The sequence below is a fragment of the Dipodomys spectabilis genome, unplaced genomic scaffold (genome assembly GCF_019054845.1).
Source record: "Dipodomys spectabilis isolate Male_0828 unplaced genomic scaffold, ASM1905484v1 ptg000504l, whole genome shotgun sequence".
In the NCBI taxonomy this organism is placed as follows: domain Eukaryota; kingdom Metazoa; phylum Chordata; class Mammalia; order Rodentia; family Heteromyidae; genus Dipodomys; species Dipodomys spectabilis.
In genome coordinates, this window is record NW_024871181.1 from 843169 (window position 1) to 865070 (window position 21902).

At 39.2% G+C, this 21902-nt stretch overlaps 1 protein-coding gene across 2 annotated transcripts; it reads left to right on the plus strand.

Moving 5' to 3' along the window:
* Window positions 1-7: 7 nt before the first annotated feature.
* Tmem59 (transmembrane protein 59) lies at window positions 8-21498 on the plus strand. 2 transcript variants are annotated; one of them, XM_042669703.1, is made up of 9 exons: window positions 26-292; window positions 3313-3345; window positions 4289-4394; window positions 6620-6714; window positions 8266-8418; window positions 10785-10866; window positions 12526-12607; window positions 15475-15583; window positions 20848-21498. In XM_042669703.1, the coding sequence occupies exons 1-9, from the start codon at window positions 104-106 to the stop codon at window positions 21001-21003; spliced, it is 1005 nt and encodes a 334-aa protein (XP_042525637.1). In that variant the 5' UTR covers window positions 26-103; the 3' UTR covers window positions 21004-21498. The 2 variants fall into 2 exon arrangements, with proteins under 2 accessions (XP_042525638.1, XP_042525637.1); XM_042669704.1 differs by lacking the exon at window positions 3313-3345 and having other exon boundaries at window positions 8-292.
* Window positions 21499-21902: the final 404 nt, after the last annotated feature.

Consider the following 21902-nt stretch of genomic DNA (forward strand, 5'->3'; position numbering starts at 1 on the left):
CGGGGAAGGGGGCGGGGAAGGGAAAGGAGGCTGGCCCGGAAGAAGGAGAAACCCTGAAAAGAAAACAGCAACAAGCCCTGCCGCGGTGACAGAGGGGAGCAAGATGGCGGCGCTGAGAGGGAGCTACTGGGTCCGGGCCCGACTGGGACTCCCGCCGCTGCTGCTGTTGACCATGGCCCTGGCTGGGGGCTCGGGCACCGCTGCGGCCGAAGCGTTTGACTCGGTCTTGGGTGATACGGCGTCCTGCCACCGGGCCTGTCAGTTGACCTATCCCTTGCACACCTACCCCAAGGTAGGGCCCGTCCGAACCGGTCTTCCGCCCTTCCATCGCCGCCCATCTCTCCGCTGCGTGCCCCGGTGTGGGCTCTGGGACCCTAGCGCTTCCGCCGCGGCCTCCCCGGGGGTATAGCTCCGGTTTTCCTCCTAAACCCCGTCTGCACCCCGCTCCTGCTGTAATTACCGGAAGTTTGTGCTCCTCTCCTCGGTGATAGGTGGGCAACACAAAAGAGGGGGAAAGACGCGCGACCCCCTTCCTCGGTGGGGAACTCGAGGGCGGCGGCGGGGGCCGGGGCCGCTCGGATCTGGAACACCGCGTCCAGATGTGCGTGGAGCCCTCGCGACGCGAGCTGGGAGGCGCAGATGCACCCGTCCAGGAAAGGCTGATCGCCACCCCATATTCGCTGCGGGCAATCACTGTAGCCTGAAAGTGTTAAGTCAGCCCCCAGGAGTTATTTGAGACGTACAGGAAAGACTTCCTGCCTGTGTTGAGTTACTCTGTGCGAGACGGCGCCACTAGGAATTAGAATGTCTTAAGAAAGGCAGGTTTCTGCCTTCAAATAACTTGCCCTCCTCCCCCCCCCCCCCGCCCCATTCAGGAGACAGGAAATCCCGTGGGGTGGGTGGGGAGATGCGACTGGCCTCGGGAAGGGGGTGTCCATTGCTTAGAAGAGTTAACCCCATTCGCATCCCTAATCCCTTCACCACTTCCCCCACCCGCCCCTCAGTTGCTCCCTTGCTTTTAATTTTCTCTTAGGTTTTTCAGCGTCTTGAAAACTGTTTACTCAACACTCAAAATTGCTTGGTGACTCTCCCCACACCTTCCCCATATGTAATTTGGGTGTATTCCCCTCCTCCACTCTGGAGTTATAAATAAGTACTTATGCCGGTTGGCTGGTCTTTTTCTTGTTTTTCTTTCATCCTCTGTATACTATTTGCTTAGCTGTTGTGTCTAACCCTCTGCCTTCAACTACTACAAAGTGGCTACAAGGATAGTGCCAGTGACATTTGCTTACTAGATAGAGCAGGCGTGTTTTGAACTCTCTGCCCTTCCTCAGCCTCCAAGTGCCAGTATTACAGCTATGTACCACTTTGGTTCAAAATATATGGATTCTACTATCTGTTAGGCAATACAATGGGCTATGCCATACCGTTATCTCTAATCCTCAGAATAATCCTGCAAAGTTTGATTTAATAATTAAGTTGAGGCTTAAAAAGTTAAGTGACTTTCCCAAAGTTCCATAACCAAGAAATATTTGACAGAAATTTGATCTTCAAATTAGCTACACTGTACTGTCACCGCCTTGTACATTGGGTTACAAATAGTTACTTCACTGATTTCTGTCAGTTCTCCATTGTGTGTGTGCCTGCTAGGTTCTCATGCATGCTGTACATGCACTCTGCAAACTGTGTTACACCTCAGTCTCTTACTGAGGTTTGCAGTTCAGGGAAAAGCAGTGTATTATTAAAAAAAAAAAAAAACAAAAACTAGATAAAGCCAGGCAGTGGAGGCTCAAGCCTGTCATCCTAGCTCCTCAGGAGGCTGAGAGCTGAGGATTACGGCTCAAAGCCAACCTGGACAGAAAAGTCCATAAGACTCCTATTTCCAGTTAACCACCAAAATCAGAAGTGGCACTGTGGCTCAATGTGGTAGAGCGCTAGCCTTGAGCAAAAGAACTCAGGGACAGCACCCAGGACCTGAGTTCAAGCCCCATGACAAACTGAAAAAAGAAGGGAAAAAAATTAGATCAATTCATAAGTTCTTATAACTGCTCTTGATCTGGTACTTGTAATTAGAAAGTAGAAATCTCATTTTAATGACTGTTTTTCAGAATTACTTGTTGTAAGAAAATAGAATTCTCTACCTGTTTGTAAGTAGCTATTTTAAAATTACTGAATTTTATCTTGTGTCTTCAGAAATGTACTTGCGTAATTTGTCTGGCTTCAAAAACAAGAAATATAAGTCCTGTTAATAACAAAGCTAATTAGAATCACTATGGCCTTTTTTTATTGAGTTTGGGCTTTGGAACCATGCAGGCTTGGTTTCAGCTCCACTATTGCTCCCTGTATGTCCGTATATGTTACATGCTTAGCACAATGCCTAACACACAGCCACATATATTACCTGATATTCAATATGATTAAAAGCACTATTTTCCTTGTACTGTGTATCGGAGGAATTAACATTTACATGAGCTTGCCATCATTTACAATTTGTACAGCATAAAATATTTATTATATAGAATAGGAAGTATTTGGATTTGATTCTTAATACCTATCAAGTGCCTAGTCTGTGCAGGTATTAAATAATATATTAGGTGTTTACACAGTACCTGGCACATTATTTTATTATTATGTTAATTATTAATGTGATGTATTTATTAGATAATACAGTATGATAGTAATCTTAATTAGATGTGATTTTATAATTCTCCTAATGTGTAATCAAGACTGACTTCAGCATGCTATGTAGTTTCAGCATGCCATATGGTTTTGTGAGCTTTAATTCTGGTTACCTTTTGGGATTGGTTTAGTAACTAAAGGTATATTGGCTTACAACTGTAATCCCAGCACTCGGAATGCAGAGGCTTGGAGCTTGAGTTCAAGACCAGTTTGCTGTCTAGCAAAACCTTATCTTAGGGGGAAAAACATATCTGAAATATAATGACAGTATTGATGGTGTCCAGGAGCTCATGCTTCCTCTGTACAATAAAAGGAAATATGTGGTGCTTCAAATACAGGAGAATTATTTCACCGTTTTGAAAAGCCTGCAGATTCTATTCAGTATGAAGTACATCTTAATTATTAAGAGTTCTTTAAATTTTCCCAAATTAAATACAGGTAGAGCTGAGGTCCAAAAAGATACCACTTTCAAAATTGTATAATAAATGTATTTAATATTAAACTTGCAGCCACCTCTTCTTACAGATGGTTGCTGCTGCATTAATTTTAATAATTCTTCTGCTGGAAAGAAATGCATACTAGTACACTCCATTGGATGCTAACTGGTGTATACACATGCTGTTTCTTTATTAGTTGCCTGCCAGTTTGTACACAGTGGATCACACAGTAAGTTGGGGGCTCCCCATATGCACTAGTTTGTTTCAAGTACTGTATGTATTTCAACAAGGGAAAAAAAAACTGAAGACATTGTTATTAGTTTTATTAAGCAATTGCTATTTTCTAGTAATGAGGAATCATTTATCTCATTTTTGCCCAACACACATACACCATGATGCTTGTCTTTATTTTTGCAATCTATTATGATTAACACTACCATTAACTAAGCACCTTTTGATGTCTCAGGCACTGTGCTAAGAATAGCAGCTTCCACAATTATTGAGGAATCTGGAGATAATAGCTATTGTCTCTTTTCACAATGAAAAAACAGATTTTAACAGATAAAATAACTTGTGCAGTTAGCCCCCTAAAAGCTTTGATTCTCATCAGGTAGCTTACAGTATCCTTTTCCATATATCACTTTGTTGCTCCTGTATATGTTTTCAGTTAAGCCAAGTTTTCAAAAACCTTTAATATAAAATTTTTATAAATATGTACCTCATTTTATCAGGGGAAAATGTTTCACCATTTGCCTCTTGAAGTGAGTCATGATACTTTTCCTGCTAAATCTGATTTCTGTGAGCTTGGCCTTAGGAGAAGCATGCCCTTAAGCCTAGTGGACTTTCTTACTCCTTTCTACCTCGGTGAGATAGATTCTGTCACTGCTATTTTTATTTCCAAATGTTCTTACCACAAATTATGGGAAAAGGATGTTATTTTTAGCCACTAGACCTTTTCTTTGTATTGCTTTTAAAATACAGAATTAAAACCTTTTTGTATGGCTAAGATCTTGAACATTGCCTTCCATTATTTTTTTTTTCCTTTCAGTTATCAAACTACTGGATGGTTTAAAATAAACCCTACTAACATTGCTTTTTTTTTTTCTTGATTTCTTTCAACTGAGAGAAATATTTTATGTTTTCATAATGCTCTCTGTTCTTAAACTCCCCAGGAAGAGGAGTTGTATGCATGTCAGAGAGGTTGCAGGCTGTTTTCAATTTGTCAGTTTGTGGATGATGGAATTGATTTAAATCGGACCAAATTGGAATGTGAATCTGGTAAGATGCTACGCTAATGACATCAGCTGTGTATAACATTGTTTTTTCTTGAGTTGTGTTATGTTTTTTTTACGTTTTCCTTAGAAAATGACATACTGTTTAAATTAGTTATCCATAATTACATATATTGTAATAATTACAAATTTAGAGTTTTAACAGATGCTACTAAAACATTACATGGACTTTAAATTCATCTGTTTGTTGGGATGATGTTTATTTTGTACTATGGACAGAATGTCTTTGTGTAACCTGAGTGTTCTACTTCCACAAATGCAGCAGTAATTACCCTGCCTATCATTACCTTTTCATAGATAGTATAATTTTCCTACTAAGCCTTTCAATCATAGGATAGTTAACTTCATTCCAGAATTTTTACTGAATCAAGTCTTTGACTCATTATTTAATAGTGTATTCTTTATTGGTCATGCCAGTAAAAGTAATTGGAGACTTTGTAACCTGTTAATCACTGTTCTGATGCTGAAAGACATATAAGCCTATAATCAGGACACATGAACATTTAGCTTTTTAGAAAACTAATGGGATTGTCTCCATTTGTTATAGTTTATTCACAAAACAACTCTTGTCTGTCATTGTTGTAACTCATACCTAGTTTTCTGTGATATTGCTTTATTTTTAAAGCTTTGTCTACTAACTGGCCATTTTTCTATGTGCACAGTACTGTTCAATTTATCATTCAGCACCTTTCAAAAGAGTATTATAAATGCATATCTGACTTGAATAAAAATAAAATCAGTACATACATACAAAAATGACTATAATGAACTAAATGAAGAGATTATATCTAGTAAAGATCCATTTCAAGCCAGCTGCCAGTGGCTCACGCCTGTAATCCTAGCTACTCAGGAGGCCTAGATCTGAGGATCTCGGTTCAAATCCAGCCCAGGCAAGAAAGTCCATGAGACTCTTATCTCCAATTAACAACAAAAACCAGAAGTGGTGCTGTGGCTCAAGTGGTAGAGCCCTAGCCTTGAGCTGAAGAGCTGAGGGTCAGCACCCAGGCCCAGAGTTTAAGATCCATGACAAACAACAACAACAAAAAAAGATCTATTTCAGTGGCTAGTGACTGCTCTACCATTTGAACCACAGCTCTATTTCTTGGTGGTTAATTAGAGATAAAAGTCTCACAGACTGGGGGCTGGGAAGGTGGCTCAGTGGTAGAGCGCTTGCCGTGCATGCCTGAGGCCCTGGGTTCGATTCCCCAGCACCACATAAACAAAAAGAAAAAAGCCGAAAGTGGCGCTATGGCTCAACTGGTAGAGCGCTAGCTTTGAGCTGAAGAGCTGAGGGACAGCGCCCAGGCCCAGAGTTCAGGCCCCATGACCGGACCCAAAAAAAAAAAAAAAAAAGTCTCACAGACTTTGCTGACCAGGCAAACTTCAAACCAAGATCCTCAGATCTCAGCATCCTCAGTAACTAGGATTATAGCATGAACCACTGGCACCCGGCCTCAACCTCCACCCCACTGCTGTGCTGCAGATTAAACCCGGGGCCTAGTATATGCCAGGTAAGAACTGTGTCACTGAGCTACAGTCCTAGCCCTATTTCAGTTTTAAAATCACTTGCTATAGAACAGTTCAGTTTTCTTAAGACTTAGGGTATTAGACTCATTGTTTCATCTTACTTTTCTCTTTCCTTGTTGTTTCATCTTATTTTTTTTTCTTTCCTTGTTTCTCAGCTAAGTGATCCCTTTTTTTTCTACAAAATCCAGTACCCTTTAATGATAACACCATTAATCAGAATACCAAATGGTTAATTTCTTAACAGTAATCACAAATATTTGTATAAATGACTTAAATACGTTATTTTTAACCCTATGTAGTAAGCAGTGATATTTCCACTTTAGACCTATAGAAATCAAGTTAGCGGTTAAATACTACTGCCCACATAGATAGTCAACAAAAAACTTCAAATGGCATCTTAAGGACACTAATACACAAAACTTAGCTTTAAAGTTTCACTTACATGAATGTTATCACATAACCAAAACCTGGATATTAAGAGATTTACCATGACACATTTAATTTGTAAGAAACACACAGGGGGAATTCTCTTAAAATAATACACTTCTTCTATTAATAAATTTGTACATTCATGTTTAAAATTTATACATTCATAAGAAAAATGTCAGTTCTAGCATTTACCCTGTTCTTTATTTTTTGCTTACCCCCGTCTCTTTTTTTAAATGTACTATTTTTCTCTTTCAGCATGTACAGAAGCATATTCCCAACCTGATGAGCAATATGCTTGCCATCTCGGATGCCAAGATCAGCTACCATTTGCTGAACTGAGACAAGAACAAGTAAGAAATAATAATAATATCTTTTAAAATTGTCTACTTTTGAGGACTGGGAATGTGGCTTAGTGGTAGAGTGCTTGCCTAGCATGCATGAAGCCCTAGGTTTGATTCCTCAGTACCACATAAACAGAAAATGTCAGAAGTGGCTCTGTGGCTCAAGTGGTAGAGTACTAGCCTTGAGCAAAAGAAGCTAAGGGATAGTGCCCAGGCCCTGAGTTCAAGTCCCAGGACTAGCAAAAAGTCCCAGGACTTTTCACTTTGTCATAACTATTCCTGTTGTACCATGAATAACTTGTTCCTAAGTCTTAAAATGTAGTAATATAACTGGCATATTATTTATATGTTCAAGGATAGAATGAGGATCTTAGACAAAGAGTAAAGATGTGACATTTCTTTATTTCCCCTTAGTAGAGAAAAAGTCTGTCAGCTAAGCATTCTGGCCCATACCTTTAAATCTAGTGCTGGAGAGTTTGAGTCAGGAAGACCATGAGTTCGAGGCCAATCTGGGATACGTAGCAAGATATTTATTTATTTATTGCCAATCCTGGGGCTTAAACTCAGGGCCTGGGTACTGTCCCTGAGCTGCTTTTGCTCAAGGCTAGTGCTCTACCACGTGAGCTGCAGCACCACTTCTGACTTTTGCTGTTTATGTGGTACTGAACAATCAAACCCAGGATTTCATGCATGATAGGCGAGCACTCTACCACTAAGCCACATTCCCAGCCTGCAGGATCTTTCTTAGAAAGAAAAAAATAAATGCCTGTTTAGATGGTATCGACTTGCATTATTTCAAAGTGTTTTTTACCTGCTTTGTCCTACTTTAATAGTGATTCATTTCTTTATTCATTTAAAATTCATTTTGTTTTGAAAGACTCGGGATTAAACTTGGCCTTGCTCTACCACTTGAGCCTTATCCTCAGTCCTATATTTAATTTTCATCAAGTGAAATTATGTTTGTAGCTGGGCTCCGGTGGCTCACACCTGTAATCCTACCTACTCAGGAGGCTAAGATCTGAGAATTGAGGTTGAAAGCCAGCCTGGGCAGGAAAGTCTGTCAGACTCTTATCTCCAGTTAACCACCAGAAAACCAGAAGTGGCACTGTGACTCAAGTAGTAGAGCACTTGCCTTGAGCTGAAGAGTTCAGGGACAGTGCCCATGCCCAGATTTCAAAACCCACGACCACCAAAAAGAAAAAAACACACACACAAAAAAACTGAAGTTAAGAGAAACTGATAGAGTCCTCTTTTTTTGCCCTAACTTCTAATTGCCTTGCTTGACATTTCATCAGATTTTGATTTTCCGTATATTTGGACCTGACTCAAAAACTGACTATTCTAATAGAAGTGAGAGGTAGTGCGTTAATATGTCTGGTGGCAAGTAAAAGCAGCCTGGGATTTTAAGTTTTACTATAGTTAATGTGCATAAATAGCAGTTTAATGCTAATGATTGTGGTAAATTCATTTAATTATTTTATGATTATATTGATTATATGTGTATGTTCTTTATAATATATAATAAATGCATTTCAGATTTAAATTTGTTTGTTTGTTTAGCTAATGTCCTTGATGCCAAAAATGCACCTCCTCTTCCCTCTAACTCTGGTGAGGTCATTCTGGAGTGACATGATGGACTCTGCACAGAGCTTCATAACCTCTTCATGGACCTTTTATCTTCAAGCTGATGATGGGAAGATAGTAATATTCCAGGTAACTATTGTGCCTCGGATTCATCTAAGTACCAGCAACAGTGAATGTATATGATTACGTGTCTTGGCATAAAACTATGTACTTGGTCACTTAAAAATACTTATCATCAAATAAAAATTACTTATTTGGCCTTGATGAAAACATTGGGCATGAGGACTCTGTAATTGCCCCTTCCTCTTTGCCTTGTAATCAGAACTCTTGAATTTTCTAAATTTTCTAGTGACTAAGTAAATAAAATTAAAAGGAGATAATATATTTATATACTTTGAACATAAGTAGTGGTATATAATATGTAGATACTTGTGACATAATATTTAGAAAGGTTACTTTTTTCCTATCTTACCATGTACCATGTGATATGATAATAGCTACTATTCTTAGAAGTTTCTGTTGTAGTAGACATTTTGTATGTACATTTGTCCCAAGTATTGGAAATGGTTCTGAGACTCCCTTGGAAACCGAAATTTGATAATGTCAGGTTCTTTTTGGGGGGGGGTTGGGGGGGGTCCGGTCATGGGGCCTGAACTCTGGGCCTGGGCGCTGTCCCTCAGCTCTTCAGCTCTACCACTTGAGCCACAGCACCACTTCCGGCTTTTTTTTTTCTTTTTTTTTTTTTTGCTTATGTGGTGCTGGGGAATCGAACCCAGGGCCTCATGCATGCAAGGCAAGTACTCTACCACTGAGCCACCTTCCCAGCCCCAATGTCAGGTTCTTTAATCTACACACATCTCCCTACTATGTAGTTTCCTTTTCTTTTTTCTGTTTTTTTGGGGTTTTTTTTTTGTCTGTAGTGGGGCTTGAACTCAGTGCCTGTGCACTGTCCTTGAACTCTTATGTTCAAGGATAGCATTCCACGACTTTGAACCATAGCTCTACTTCTGTTGTCCTGGTGGCTAATTGCAGATAAGAGTCTCATAGACATTCCTGCCTGAGCTGCCTTTGAACCATGATCCTCACACTGAGTAGCTAGGAGTAGCCATGAGCCACAAGCACTCAGCTTGTAATTTTCTTTTAATGCAGTAAATTTCTCAAATATACCATTCAACAAATTATATTGTTAAAAAATACATTGTGATACTCAATTTTTTCAGGTAATAAAGTAAATATTTTAATTATTTTTGCTAATAAGGTACATCTTTTAATTATTTTATTTTTTTAGGTCAGTGATAGGGCTTGAACTCAGAGTCTGGGCTCTGAGTACTTTTTTTTTTTTTTTGGGTTGTGGGGCCTGGACTCTGCACCTGGCACTGTCCCTGAGCTCTTCAGCTGAAGGCTAGCACTCTACCACTTGAGCCACAGTGCCACTTCTAACATTTTCTGCTTATGTGGTGCTGAGGAATCGAACCCAGGGCCTCATGCATGCTAGGCAAGCACTCTACCACTGAGCCACCTTCCCAGCCCCGTCTGAGCTCTTTACCCAAGACTAGTATCCTACCATTTTGAGCCACAGTGCCACTTCCATTTTTCTGGTAGTTTATTGGAGATAAGAGTCTCACAGACTTTCTTGCCCAGGCTGCCTTTGAACCACAATCATCAGATCTCAGCCTCCAGAGTACCTAGGTTTACAGGCATAAGCCACCAGTGCCCAGCTATTTTTTAATTTTTTTAAACATTTTTTGGTTTACTCATATGACTACTGTGTGATTATGTTATAGCACTGTCGTAGGCCTGGATCTTTTGTACTTGATTTAGTAATAAGTGACAGTAATTTTCTCTACTTAAATTTCTGAGCAAATTTTATGTCCTAAACCTTCTTGTGTTAAAGCTTCAGTTGATGTTCAGCATAGAACGCTAATTCAGTCCTCCTTAAATGTAAGAGTAGTTCTGTTGCTCTCAGAAATACGACTATAACTGAGATGGAGTAGCTCTCATTCCAGAGGATCAGAGCTAGTAAAAAATGTAAAGTATGGTGTGTTCGTCTGTAAATTACAAATTATTCCTATTTAGAGAATGGGATGTTTCAGATAAAGAATAGAGATAATAGATGTTTAGCCAAAAGTTTTGGCAATCTGCTGAATTATTCCTGATCAACTAGAATTAGAGCTCGTTTTTTCAAAGTATAATGTTTAATGCAATGTTTTGTCGTAATTTTTCCCTCTCTTGTCTCTTTTTTTAAGAGACAGGAAGTTGAACTGACTAACTAGTTGATGATGCCAGAAATCTGTCTATTTATCTGAAAGGCACTGGATCTGATGTTCAGGAAGTGCAATTAAAACTATATTGTGGTTAATGTGTTTTATGTTTTATACCATACTTTTGTTACTTTCTCTCAATTTAAATGTTTATAGAGATGATGTGTTATAGAACTAGTTACCAAAAAAAGCTTTAAGTATAAATGACTTAATTGACTTTCATTACCATTTTAGTCAAAGCCAGAAATTCAGTATGCACCACAGTTGGAGCAGGAGGCTACAAATTTGGGAGAATCATCTCTGAGCAAAATGTCCTGTAAGTTTTATTTTAAATAACTTGTATAAAAAATTAGCATCAGGCTGGGAATATGGCTTAGTGGTAGAGGGCTTGCCTCACATGCATGAAGCCCTGGGTTCAATTCCTCAGTACCACATACACAAAAAAAGCCAGAAGTGGTAGAGTGCTAGCCTTGAGCAAAAGAAGCTCAGGGACAGGCCCAGAGTTCGAACCCCAGGACTGGCAAAAAAAAAAATTTTTAAATAAACAAATTAGCATCAAGGGGCTGGGAAGGTGGCTCAGTGGTAGAGCACTTGCCTTGTATGTATGAGGCCCTGGGTTCAATTCCTCAGCACCACATAAGCAGGAAAAAAAAAAAAAAAAGCCAGAAGTGGCGCTGTGGCTCAAGTGGTAGAGTGCTAGCCTTGAGCTGAAGAGCTGAGGGACAGCATCCAGGCCCAGAGTTCAGGCCCCATGACGAGACCCCCCCCCCCCCCCCCCCCAAAAAAAAAAAAATTAGCATCAAATCTGATAGAATTAGTTGCCCATCCTCTGATTTACTAGATCTGAGAAGTGATCTGAGGATTTGTATTTCTAGCAAGTTCTACATTTTTGCTGATGCTATTGGTATGGAGACATTTGAAAAGCACTATTCAAAAATATTTAACTTGTTTCAAAGGATTTGTGTCTGCGTGCGTGCGTGTGTATACGTACATATGTTTCTATACTAGGGCTTGAACTCAGGACCTGGGTGCTGTCCCTGAGCTTTGTACACAAAGTTAGCACTCTGCCACTTGAGCCACAGCTCTGTCTGCTTTTTTTTTTTTTTTTTTTGCCAATCTTGGGGCTTGAACTCTGGGCCTGAGTGCTATCTCTGAGCTTCTTTTGCTCAAGGCTAGCACTCTGCCACTTGAGCCATAGCACCACTTCCAACTTTTTCTGTGGTTAATTGGAGATTAGAATCTCATAGACTTCCTCTCCAGGCTGGCTTTGAACCATGATTTTCAGGTCACAGTCTCCTGAGTAGAATTCCAGGCACCCAGCCACTTCCAGCTTTTTGGTGGTTAGTTAGAGTTGAGAGTCTCATGGACTTTGCTGCCAGGACTGGATTCAAACCTCAATCCTCAGATCTCAGCTTCCTGAGTATCTAAGATTACAGGAGTGAGCCACCAGCACCCAGCAAAGGATGTTTTAAGTATGAACCAATCAAACATTTAGATATTTCCCAATAAATTAAATGGTAGAACTACTGAAAAATGTTTCCTATTTTATTTTCATAGTAGAAGTGAATTTTAACCCATAAGAACACAAAATATCAAGCTAAGGCAGAGAGTACCTTTTAAAACTTTTATTTTAAATACTTATTTAATTAACCTGCTGATTATATTTGTGAATGGGAATGGGTGGATAATAGCACATAACATATATAGACAGTTTTGATTAGAGTAAACCAAATTCTATTATTCAAGCCCACATGTTTTTAAATAGAAAGTATCAATGTCAAGAATTTGAAAATTAAACAGGAAACCAATAATATGGTAAGATAACTTTTCATCACTGTTGTACCAGATGAATTTTCACAGATTATAAAATATGTCATTGAAAGCAATTAGATGTCTGTACAGTGTTTCTACCTAGAAGTAGTTATGAGACTAGCATTTAGAATATAAGATATAAACTTGGACCTTATTTTTTCAGATCTGCACTTGAGAAGTTCCCAGGCACACAGAAACTATCTTGAAGATGGAGAAAGTGATGGCTTTTTGAGATGCCTCTCTCTGTATGTATTCTTTCTTCTATGTATAAAAGATGAATATGATTTGTCTAAGAAACTAAGGTTCCCTTTCTTAATATTTTTTGTTATTCTCTCTCTCCCTCTCCATAGTGGTATAAGCCTGTTTTCCCAGCTATGATAGGAAGTGAAAGGGGTGTTACTTTCTGCCTCTGTTTAGTTCTTAAGTCTAGACAGACTGAAAATGATTAGTAGTTGCTCCACATATGCACACACCTTTCCATATACTTCATGTGCAGAGCATAGGAATATCCCTACATCTATTAGAGGTTTCAAGGAGAAGAAAATATTGCCAGGAGTTGGTGGCTCACACCTGTAATCCTAGTTACTCAGGAGGCTGAGATCTGAGGATCGCAGTTCAAAGCCAGCCCAAGCAGGAAAGTCTGTGATACTCTTATCGCCAATAAACTACAAGAAAACCAGAAGTGGCATTGTGGCTCAAGTGGTAGAGCACTTGCCTTGAGCTAATAGAGCTGAGGGACAGCACTCAGACCTAGAGTTCAAACCCCACGACCGACTGAAAAAAAGAAAAAGAAAATATTGAGGTGATAGAAATAAGTCTTTAATGATGAATAGAGCTTTTTGCTAGTTATAGGAAGAGTTTTTTTTTTTTTTTGGTATAAGTGTGCTAGCACTGGAGCTTGAACTTAGGGCTTGGGTGCTCACTGACATTTGGAAGTTAATTGGAGATATGAATCTCACAGCTGGAAGTAGCACTGTGACTTAACATAGTAGAGTGCTAACCTTGAGCAAAAATTGCTTAGGCCCTGAGTTCAAGCCCCATGACCAACCAAAAAAAAGAATCTCACAGACTTTCCTGCCATGGGTGGCTTTGAACCATAATCTTCAGATCTTTGTCCCCTGAGTAACTAGGTTTACCGGTGATGAGACACTGGCAACCGACGACGACGTTAATTTTTTTAGAATTTCAGATAAGCTGTCTTTCAGCTGAATGTGTAAGATGTATCATTTTGTATTATAGCCCAAAGAGCCAAAAATTAGACCAAACCAGGTAAACTCCTGCAAATACAGTGGCAAAGAAATCAATGTGTTAAGAACCCTCTATGTGAAGGGTAATCAGAAGACCAGGCTAGAGAGCTTTAACCAAGAAATTATAAGGCCTAAACTAGAGCCATGGACAAGAAAATCAAGAGATAATGGAGATAGTAGAGAATCTATAAGATCTAGGAGTTGTTTTTCTGTGGAGTGAGGAAGATGATGGATTCTAAGATGAACCCCAGTTTTCTGTTTTGCTGTTGCAGTCCAAATATCAAACATACCTTTCTTTTTCATGGATATAAATTCCTTAAAAACAAAGGAAAGTAGCTGGGCACCAGTGGCTCACACCTGTAATCCTAGCTACTCAGGAGGCTGAGACCTGAGGATCGAGGTTCAAAGCCAGCCTAGGCTTTTAGAAAAAAGTCCATGAGACTCATCTCCAGTTAACCACCAGAAAACCAGAAGTAGAATCGTGGCTCAAAGTTGTAGAACGCTAGCCTTGAGCTGAAGAGCTGAGGGACAGGCCCAGAGTTCAAGCACTATGACTGACAAAATAAAAATTTTAAAAAGTAAAGGAAAGTGAGTATTTTTTCACTTAAAGCTTTATAGCAGAATTCCCTGCATTTCACTTTCTGGGCAACAGTGTCCAACGGTACCTTTTCCTTTTGCATGCCCCAGTGTTAACAAACCATCAAGTGAATGGTTTATGGTGGTAATACAGGTCTTTTTTAGGCAATGTTTGATGAGCAGTGACTCTCTTAAATTATATAGTTTTTCAGAATTAGATCCTTTAGTATTAAAAAATGTGTTTTGAATCTTATTAAATCGATTATAGAAAAAACCTCAGTCACTGATTCTCATAAACTGGCCTTCTACCTTAAAATGTTTTAATCATAAGTAAAATATAACTCTTTATTAAGACAGATTATAATAGCCACAAGATGCCTCTTAATAAATGTGTCTTTTCATTTGAAATGTAAATAAATTGTTACCAGTTAAATGTTTGAGCTGTTATAAGAAACTGACTTCTAGAAATCTGTTGTGAATCCTTTTATAAAACAATCATCTCGGGCTGGGAAGATGGCTCAGTGGTAGAGCGCTTGCCTTGCATGCTTGAGGCCCTGGGTTCGATTCCTCAGCACCACATAAGCAAAAAGAAAAAAAGCCGGAAATGGCGCTGTGGCTCAAGTGGTAGAATGCTAGCCTTGAGCTGAAGAGCTGAGGGACAGCACCCAGGCCCAGAGGTCAGACCCCACAACCGGACCCAAAAAAAAAAATTAAAAAAAAAAACAATCATCTCATAATGTATGAATTGTATACTTTAATTTTTTGGGATACAGTTTTCTTAAAGTGAGTATAATACTTTGTAAAATAATTGTAACATTTATATGACTTAAATTTATAGGATACTTATTTTTAGTAATTAGGAAGTACTCTTAGCAGAGAAGGAATGTGACTGGTTTTATTGTTATTATGATTATTATTATTATTATTATACAAGTTCTTTAGCCAGGCTACAGAAACTTTTGGAATAGAAGAAAATGTCATATCAGGAAGTGGTGCTGTGGCTCAAGTGGTAGAGCGCTAGCCTTGAGCTGAAGAGCTGAGGGACAGCGCTCAGGCCCAGAGTTCAAGCCCCGCGACCAACAAAAAAAAAAAAGAAAATGTCATATCACCCTAACATACTGGCTCTTATTTTTCCTTCTATAATCATGTTTTTTAAATAATTTTAAAGTTAGCACACCAAGTTTCAATTCAGGTAAGTAAATACATAAGGTTGTTGCCTAATTAAGACTCTCCTAATTTTTACAATGTGAGTTTTAATATGACTAATTGTCATTTGTTTTGTTTTTTAGTAACTCTGGGTGGATTTTAACCACGACTCTAGTCCTCTCAGTGATGGTTTTGCTCTGGATTTGTTGTGCAGCTGTTGCTACAGCTGTGGAACAGTATGTTCCCCCTGAGGTAAATTTAATTCTAACCCTTGGGCCATTTGAAGAATGAGCCATGACATAAACCATTTTAAGTGCCTTATTTGTTTAATTAGTAAAAAGAAACAAAGCCTCTGTACTAATATAAGAGAGAAGATCTGAGGACTTTACCCTATCTGTTTGAAGTTATCACACATGAAAATTGTAAATTTGCAATCACTAGCTCAAATTCCTGGTTCCAGTGTTCTGGGTGATATGTGTTGGCTGGCTTGAGTAATGTCTCCCTGGTACTCTGAGACTGACAAGAAAGGTTGATACAGTTTTCTAAGATAGTATATAGAAAAGAACACTTGTAGACCACTTAATTTTGAGCCAATTGCCGTGACTGTTCAGAAGTAATTGTTACTTTAGAAGCCATAAAACTGGCACTTTTGATTCTTAGTTATTTTGCTCTGATTGCTAACTACCAGAGAGTTGGAAGACCATTGTGTGAATTATTTGGGAATTAAAATATAATTGTCTAAGAAGCTTAATTGTTAAGATAAAGGGGTTTTGTTTCATTATGAGGGATGATTGCTAAATATCTGTAGCCCTCTTCTGTTTATAATATGAATATACTGACAGTGTCCTTTTTTCTAGATTACCTGCTATATTCCCTGATATGTATTTTTAAATTATTTACTTATTAATTTTACTATGCTGGATAATGGAACCCAGGGCCTTGTACATGCTAAGCAAGTGCTCTACCACCAAGCTATACTTCTGGTTTCTTTATCTTAAGAAATTTATTTTCCCTAGTAAAGCTGAAATTGTACATCTTGCATAGAATTGTCTTTTCTGTTTTTTTTCCCCGTGAACTACCTCATGCAGTCAAAATCCTCATGGTGACCAAGCTGCAAACTTATGATAATAAATACCCTGGGAGGGCTGGGAAGGTGGCTCAGTGGTAGAGTGCTTGTCTTGCATGCATGAGGCTCTGGGTTCAATTCTTCAGCACCACATAAGCAAAAAGAAAAAAGCTGGAAGTGGTGCCATGGCTCAAGTGGTTGAGCGATAGCCTTGAGCTGAAGAGTTGAGGGACAGTGCCCAGGCCCAGAGTTCAGGGCCCACGACGACCCAAAAATAAATTAAAATAAATAAATAAATACCCAGGGATAGTTGGTTCCTTTCTCTATATCTTATTTCTGGGAAGCCTCTTGTTAAAGGAAGATATATATATCTCCATTGGTCTAGCTATTGCCTAGAAAGACTAAAACCAGCTTCAGGTAGAATTTACCCTGATGAATCCCCATAGCCTGGTTTCTGACTAGTGTTCAGTGCTTTCTAATGGGTTCTGTTCTGAGTGTTTCATGTGTAAGGTGACTGCTGTTGTCATCCCCATTTTTCAGATGAAGAAACTTCAGGAGAGAGTTTGTAATTTCCCCAGTGTTAAATATCAGGAAGTGTTAGAACCCGGACATGAACTCTAGTAGTATGACTCCAGAGCTGTTGCTCTTAGCTAACTTCCTTTGATTAGCCTAGAATCCTAAGTAGGGGAGATGGTTATATGACTCTTATCAAGAGCTGCTGTCCTGTGTGTCAAAGATAGACACCACTGCGACCACCTGATTCATGTGGTAAGCCCCACAATGCCCAAAACTTTTATCTAATGGTCCTCAGCCAGGCAATTCATGGAGCTCTATTTTTTCCTTTCCTTTTTTTTTTTGGGGGGGGGGGGGGCAGCCGGTCATGGGACTTGAACTCTGGGCTTGGGCGCTGTCCCTGCGCTCTTCAGCTCAAGGGAGTGCTCTACCACATGAGCCACAGTGCCACTTCCGGTTTTCTAGTGGTTTATTGGAGATAAGAGTCTCATGGACTTTCCTGCCTGGGCTGGCTTTGAACCACGATCCTCAGATCTCAGCCTCCTGAGTAGCTAGGATTACAGGTGTGAGCCACTGGTGCCGGGCTTATTTTTCCCTTTACTTACAAAGGTAACTCCTCTTCTGGAGGTGTTTTCGCACACCCTTTAGTGCCTCTCATACTTTTGGTTAGATATGCTAGACATGAGGATCTTTCTCCCCTTTAGGTGACTTTTGCTCTTTTTCTTAGAGTTGATGTCTCTGTTGGGACAAGTTTTATTGGGAGCATATATCTTTTTAATTTTGTGAGAAAATTTCACCCCTAAGTTCTTGGGGAGTACATCACCTCATTCCTAGATGTGTCCCTCTGTCACCATAAAACGTACAGCATCAGAGACACACTTGTGGCCTTGTTGGCTGCCATTGCATTGCCTCTGGATAATCAGCCATGAAGGCCCTGCTTCCTTCCCCTTCACTATGGTCCCTTCTTCCTATCCTTGGCAGCTAAAATGATGACTGCATTCCAAGAGAACCTGTTCTCTTCTAAGGAAATACATTTTCTGAGAAAATGTGCATTAAAGAACCATTTGGGGTGGTTTTTGGTTGTTGTTTATTTAAAAGAGCCATTTGGATGTATTACTTTTAGACTTGACTTTTACATGTGAAACTATACTTTGGCAAGGTAATAATTTTGTTTAAGTATGTTTTTCTATAAAAGCGTTACGCACTTACGCACCTGTAAGGCAGGAAAATCACTCATTCTACCATCCATAGTTAGTGTGCTGTTTATTTCCAGTATGAGCAGTTTGTAATACATATTGATAATCAGTTTTTATTTTAGAAGAAACAAAGGCTATCATTTACTTGGTTATCCTCAATTAGTATCTTTTTCTCTTCTCTCCTAGCCTCTCTTCTCTTTCTCCATTCTTCTTCTTTCCTCTCTTTCTTTTTTGGTGCCAGTACTGGGGCTTGAACTCAGAGTCTCAAGCTCTTACTCAGCTTTTCCTTACCACTTATGCCATACCTCTTGTCTTTTTGCAGATTAATTATAGGTAAGAGTCTCTTGGATTTGTCTGCCCCAACTGGCTCTAAACCACTACCAGTGAGCTGAATTAGTGTCAGTTTAGTTTCATAAAATTTTGATGCTTTGTTCCCATTTCTTTTTAGGGGGGAGAGTGGGGGGGGGGGGTCCGGTCTTGGGGCCTGAACTCTGGGCCTGGGTGCTGCCCCTCAGCTCTTCAGCTCAAGGCTAGCGCTCTACCACTGAGCCACCTTCCCAGCCCTCGTTTTTTTTTAACTGTTATGATGTCACATTCATTCATTCATTTAGAGACAGAATCTTGCTATCTATGTAGGCAGGCCTCAACATTCTTCTGCCTGAGCCTTCCAAGTACTAGGATTATAGGCATGTACCACCGCATTTAGTTTAGAATGAAGCTTTTCTTTCTTTCTTTTTCTTTCTTTCCTTCCTTCCTTCCTTTCGTGTGTGTGTGTGTGTGTGTGTGTGTGTGGGTGTGGGTGTGGGTGTAGGTGTGGGTGTGGCTTTAATTCAGGGCTTTTTCTTACTCAAGGCTAGCACTCTACCATTTCAGTGGTTCTACTTCTGGCAGTTGTTGTTGTTGTTGTTGTTTTTGCTACTTAATTACAGATAGGATAAGAATCTCACAGAATATATCTCCCCACACCACCAAGCTTGAAACTGTAATCCTCAGATCTCAGCCTCCTGAGTAGCTAGGATTACAGGCACTGACATGAATCTCAGGTGCCCAGGGAATATTTTTGTTGAGCTCATCTATTTAAGACAATAAAAAGTTGTCATTCATGGTGTTGTTTTTCAGGCAGGCCCAACTTGGCATGAGAACAGTTTACCAGTGTTCTTTCCTAAGGACTAGGCAGCCTCAGACAGAAATTTGCTGTGGCAACAGATGTGATGATAGGTGCTTCCTTGGTGTTGTCTCATTATCTTTGCCTGCTACTTTTTCTGAAAGAGGAGTGTTGAAGTTATTTGTCAAGACCATGATGGTCTTAATTGCATACAGTTAGTTAAAAGTGGTTAGGAAAAGCCAGAATTGGAGCTGTGACCAAGTGTTAGAGCATTAGGCCTTATCAAAAAAGCCCAGAAATGGTATGCAGTCCCTAAAAATCAAGTACCAGGACTGGCACCAAAGTTAAAAAAAAATTTTTTTAAGTAACTTATCTCAGATCATTTAGTTGCAGGGCTGAGCCTGTAGCCCATAATGTATTTGTTGATTAAATTTCTTAACTTTCAGAAAGAAACTTCTTGCTCATTCAGATTTTAACATCTATTTTTGTTATTGTATCAACTTGAGATATTATCTAGTATCTTCCTGCTAAAGGGAGAGGAATTGGTTCTCTTACATTTCTTCACTGATGGTTATTGAAATGCGTATTATTTTGTCTACTTTCTATAATTATTTTATAAATTTCTACTGATAACATCATTATCTTTCCCCTTTTCTATAATTTTTAGTAATTAAGTTACTATGAACTTTGTTTTTTGTTTTGTTTTTTGGTCCGGTCGTGAGGCCTGAACTCTGGGTCTGGGCACTGTCCCTCAGCTCTTCAGCTCAAGACTAGCGCTCTACCACTTGAGCCACAGCGCCACTTCCGGTTTTTTTCTTTTTTGCTTATGTGGTGCTGAGGAATCGAACCCAGGGCCTCCTGCATGCAAGGCAAGCGCTCTACCACTGAGCCACCTTCCCAGCCCTTATTTTCTCTTTTTTAATTAACATTTGTACCAAATCCTGTTGCTACTCAGAATGAGAGTTAAGATCTTAAAGAACCTGGTCGTTTTAGCCTTCAGAGTCAGAGCTGTTAATATGAGTACTTTAACTTTATATAAACTTAACTCCACTTGGTACAACTTTATATAAACTTAACTCCACTTGGTACTCGTTTGCTATGCCTTAGGTCACATGGGAAATCTTTACACATCTGCTGGAACATGAATCACATAATCTCTGATACTTTGGATTTTTATTACTGGTTTTTGTGCTGGTACTGGGGGTTGAACTCAAGACGTAGTTGCTGTTCCTTAGCTTTTTTTCTCAAGGAACCTGAATCATAGCATCTCTAATACTTTGGATTTTTTTTTAATTTGTTTTTGTGTTGGTACTAGGGTTTGAACTCAGGTCCTAGTTGCTGTCCATTAGCTTTTCACTCAAGGCTAGAACACTACCACTTGAGCCACAGCTCTACTTACAGTTTTTTGTTGATTAATTGTACATGAGTCTCATGGACTTTCCTGCCCAGGCTAACTTTGAACTACGATTCTCAGAGCTCAGCCTTCTGAGTACCTAGGATTTCAGTTATGAGCCACCACAACCCTGCTAAATACTTCCTTTCCTTTTCAAAAGTATTTATAGAATTTTTTTAAACTAAATATCGATTGATAAAATTGCTATTTGGAAATAATTTTTTGTTTTGTTTTTTGTTGCAGAAGCTGAGTATCTATGGTGACTTGGAATTTGTGAATGAACAAAAGCTAAGCAAATATCCAGCTTCTTCTCTTGTGGTTGTTAGATCTAAAGCTGAAGATCATGAAGAAGCAGGGCCTCTGCCTACTAAAGTAAATCTTGCCCATTCAGAAATTTAAGAGCTCTTCTTAAAAAGAAAAGTGTCAGGGACACTGAAATTTCCATTCCTCATAGAGCTTTTAAAATGGTTTCATTGGATTTAGGCCTTAAGTCAATATGAAGTGCAAATAAACTCACCCAAATGTGTGAGGACTGTATTTGCTATAACTTTACCTATAGGGTTTTTCCCCCTAGTAACTTAAGACATGGACATTTGGGGTTGTATTTTTATTTTACTAATATCTGTAGTTACTTTGTAAGTTGTGTTGGTTTTGTTGTTTGTTTTTTTCTCTGTTAGCCAATTTCTATGAGCTGATTGTAGTTCTTCCCCACCTCCTGTCATGATACTGTCAGTTATCTTAGTTAATAAGCTGAATACTTAGTAGGATATGACGCTTTTGCTCAGCAATGGCCCACAAAGCTGTAATTTGAAATTTAGCAGAAAATGGCATTTAATGACACTACATTTTCAGTTGTATTGAACTGAAATCATTAAAATTTTATTTGAATAATTATGTGCTGAAATTTGAGTATCTGATTTCCCTGGTCTTCCCACCCATTACTTCCCAGCCTAGAAAAGAATTATGTAGTGTTGTGTTTACTCCTCTCTAACAGGATTGAAGCACAGTGACCCTCTCAGCAATGCATTTGCTATTACTTTGTAAAATAACACAGGTTGGAGGAGTTCCCAGAGAACTGCTTTTCCTCTACATTTGACAAAAACTATTATTACAACCATTCTTTCGCCAACAAGAATACAGATTTAAAAACTAGAGTGATGTCAGGTAACAATATACCAGAGTCTTAACGTGCTCCAGCATTGTACTAAATACCTTTGCAAACCAACAGTTGTTTTAATCACAGAGGATGGCTGGCAGATGCAGTAGTGCTGTTCTACTAGTGAGTCATACTCACCCAA

Bases quoted from the DNA above. Each gene is read 5' to 3' on its own strand.
- Tmem59 (XM_042669703.1), top strand. From the start codon at position 104: ATGGCGGCGCTGAGAGGGAGCTACTGGGTCCGGGCCCGACTGGGACTC. The intron at 3,346-4,288 runs GTAAGTTGGGGG...TAAACTCCCCAG, and splicing joins TGTACACAGTGGATCACACA to GAAGAGGAGTTGTATGCATG. The intron at 15,584-20,847 runs GTAAATTTAATT...TTTTTGTTGCAG, and splicing joins AACAGTATGTTCCCCCTGAG to AAGCTGAGTATCTATGGTGA.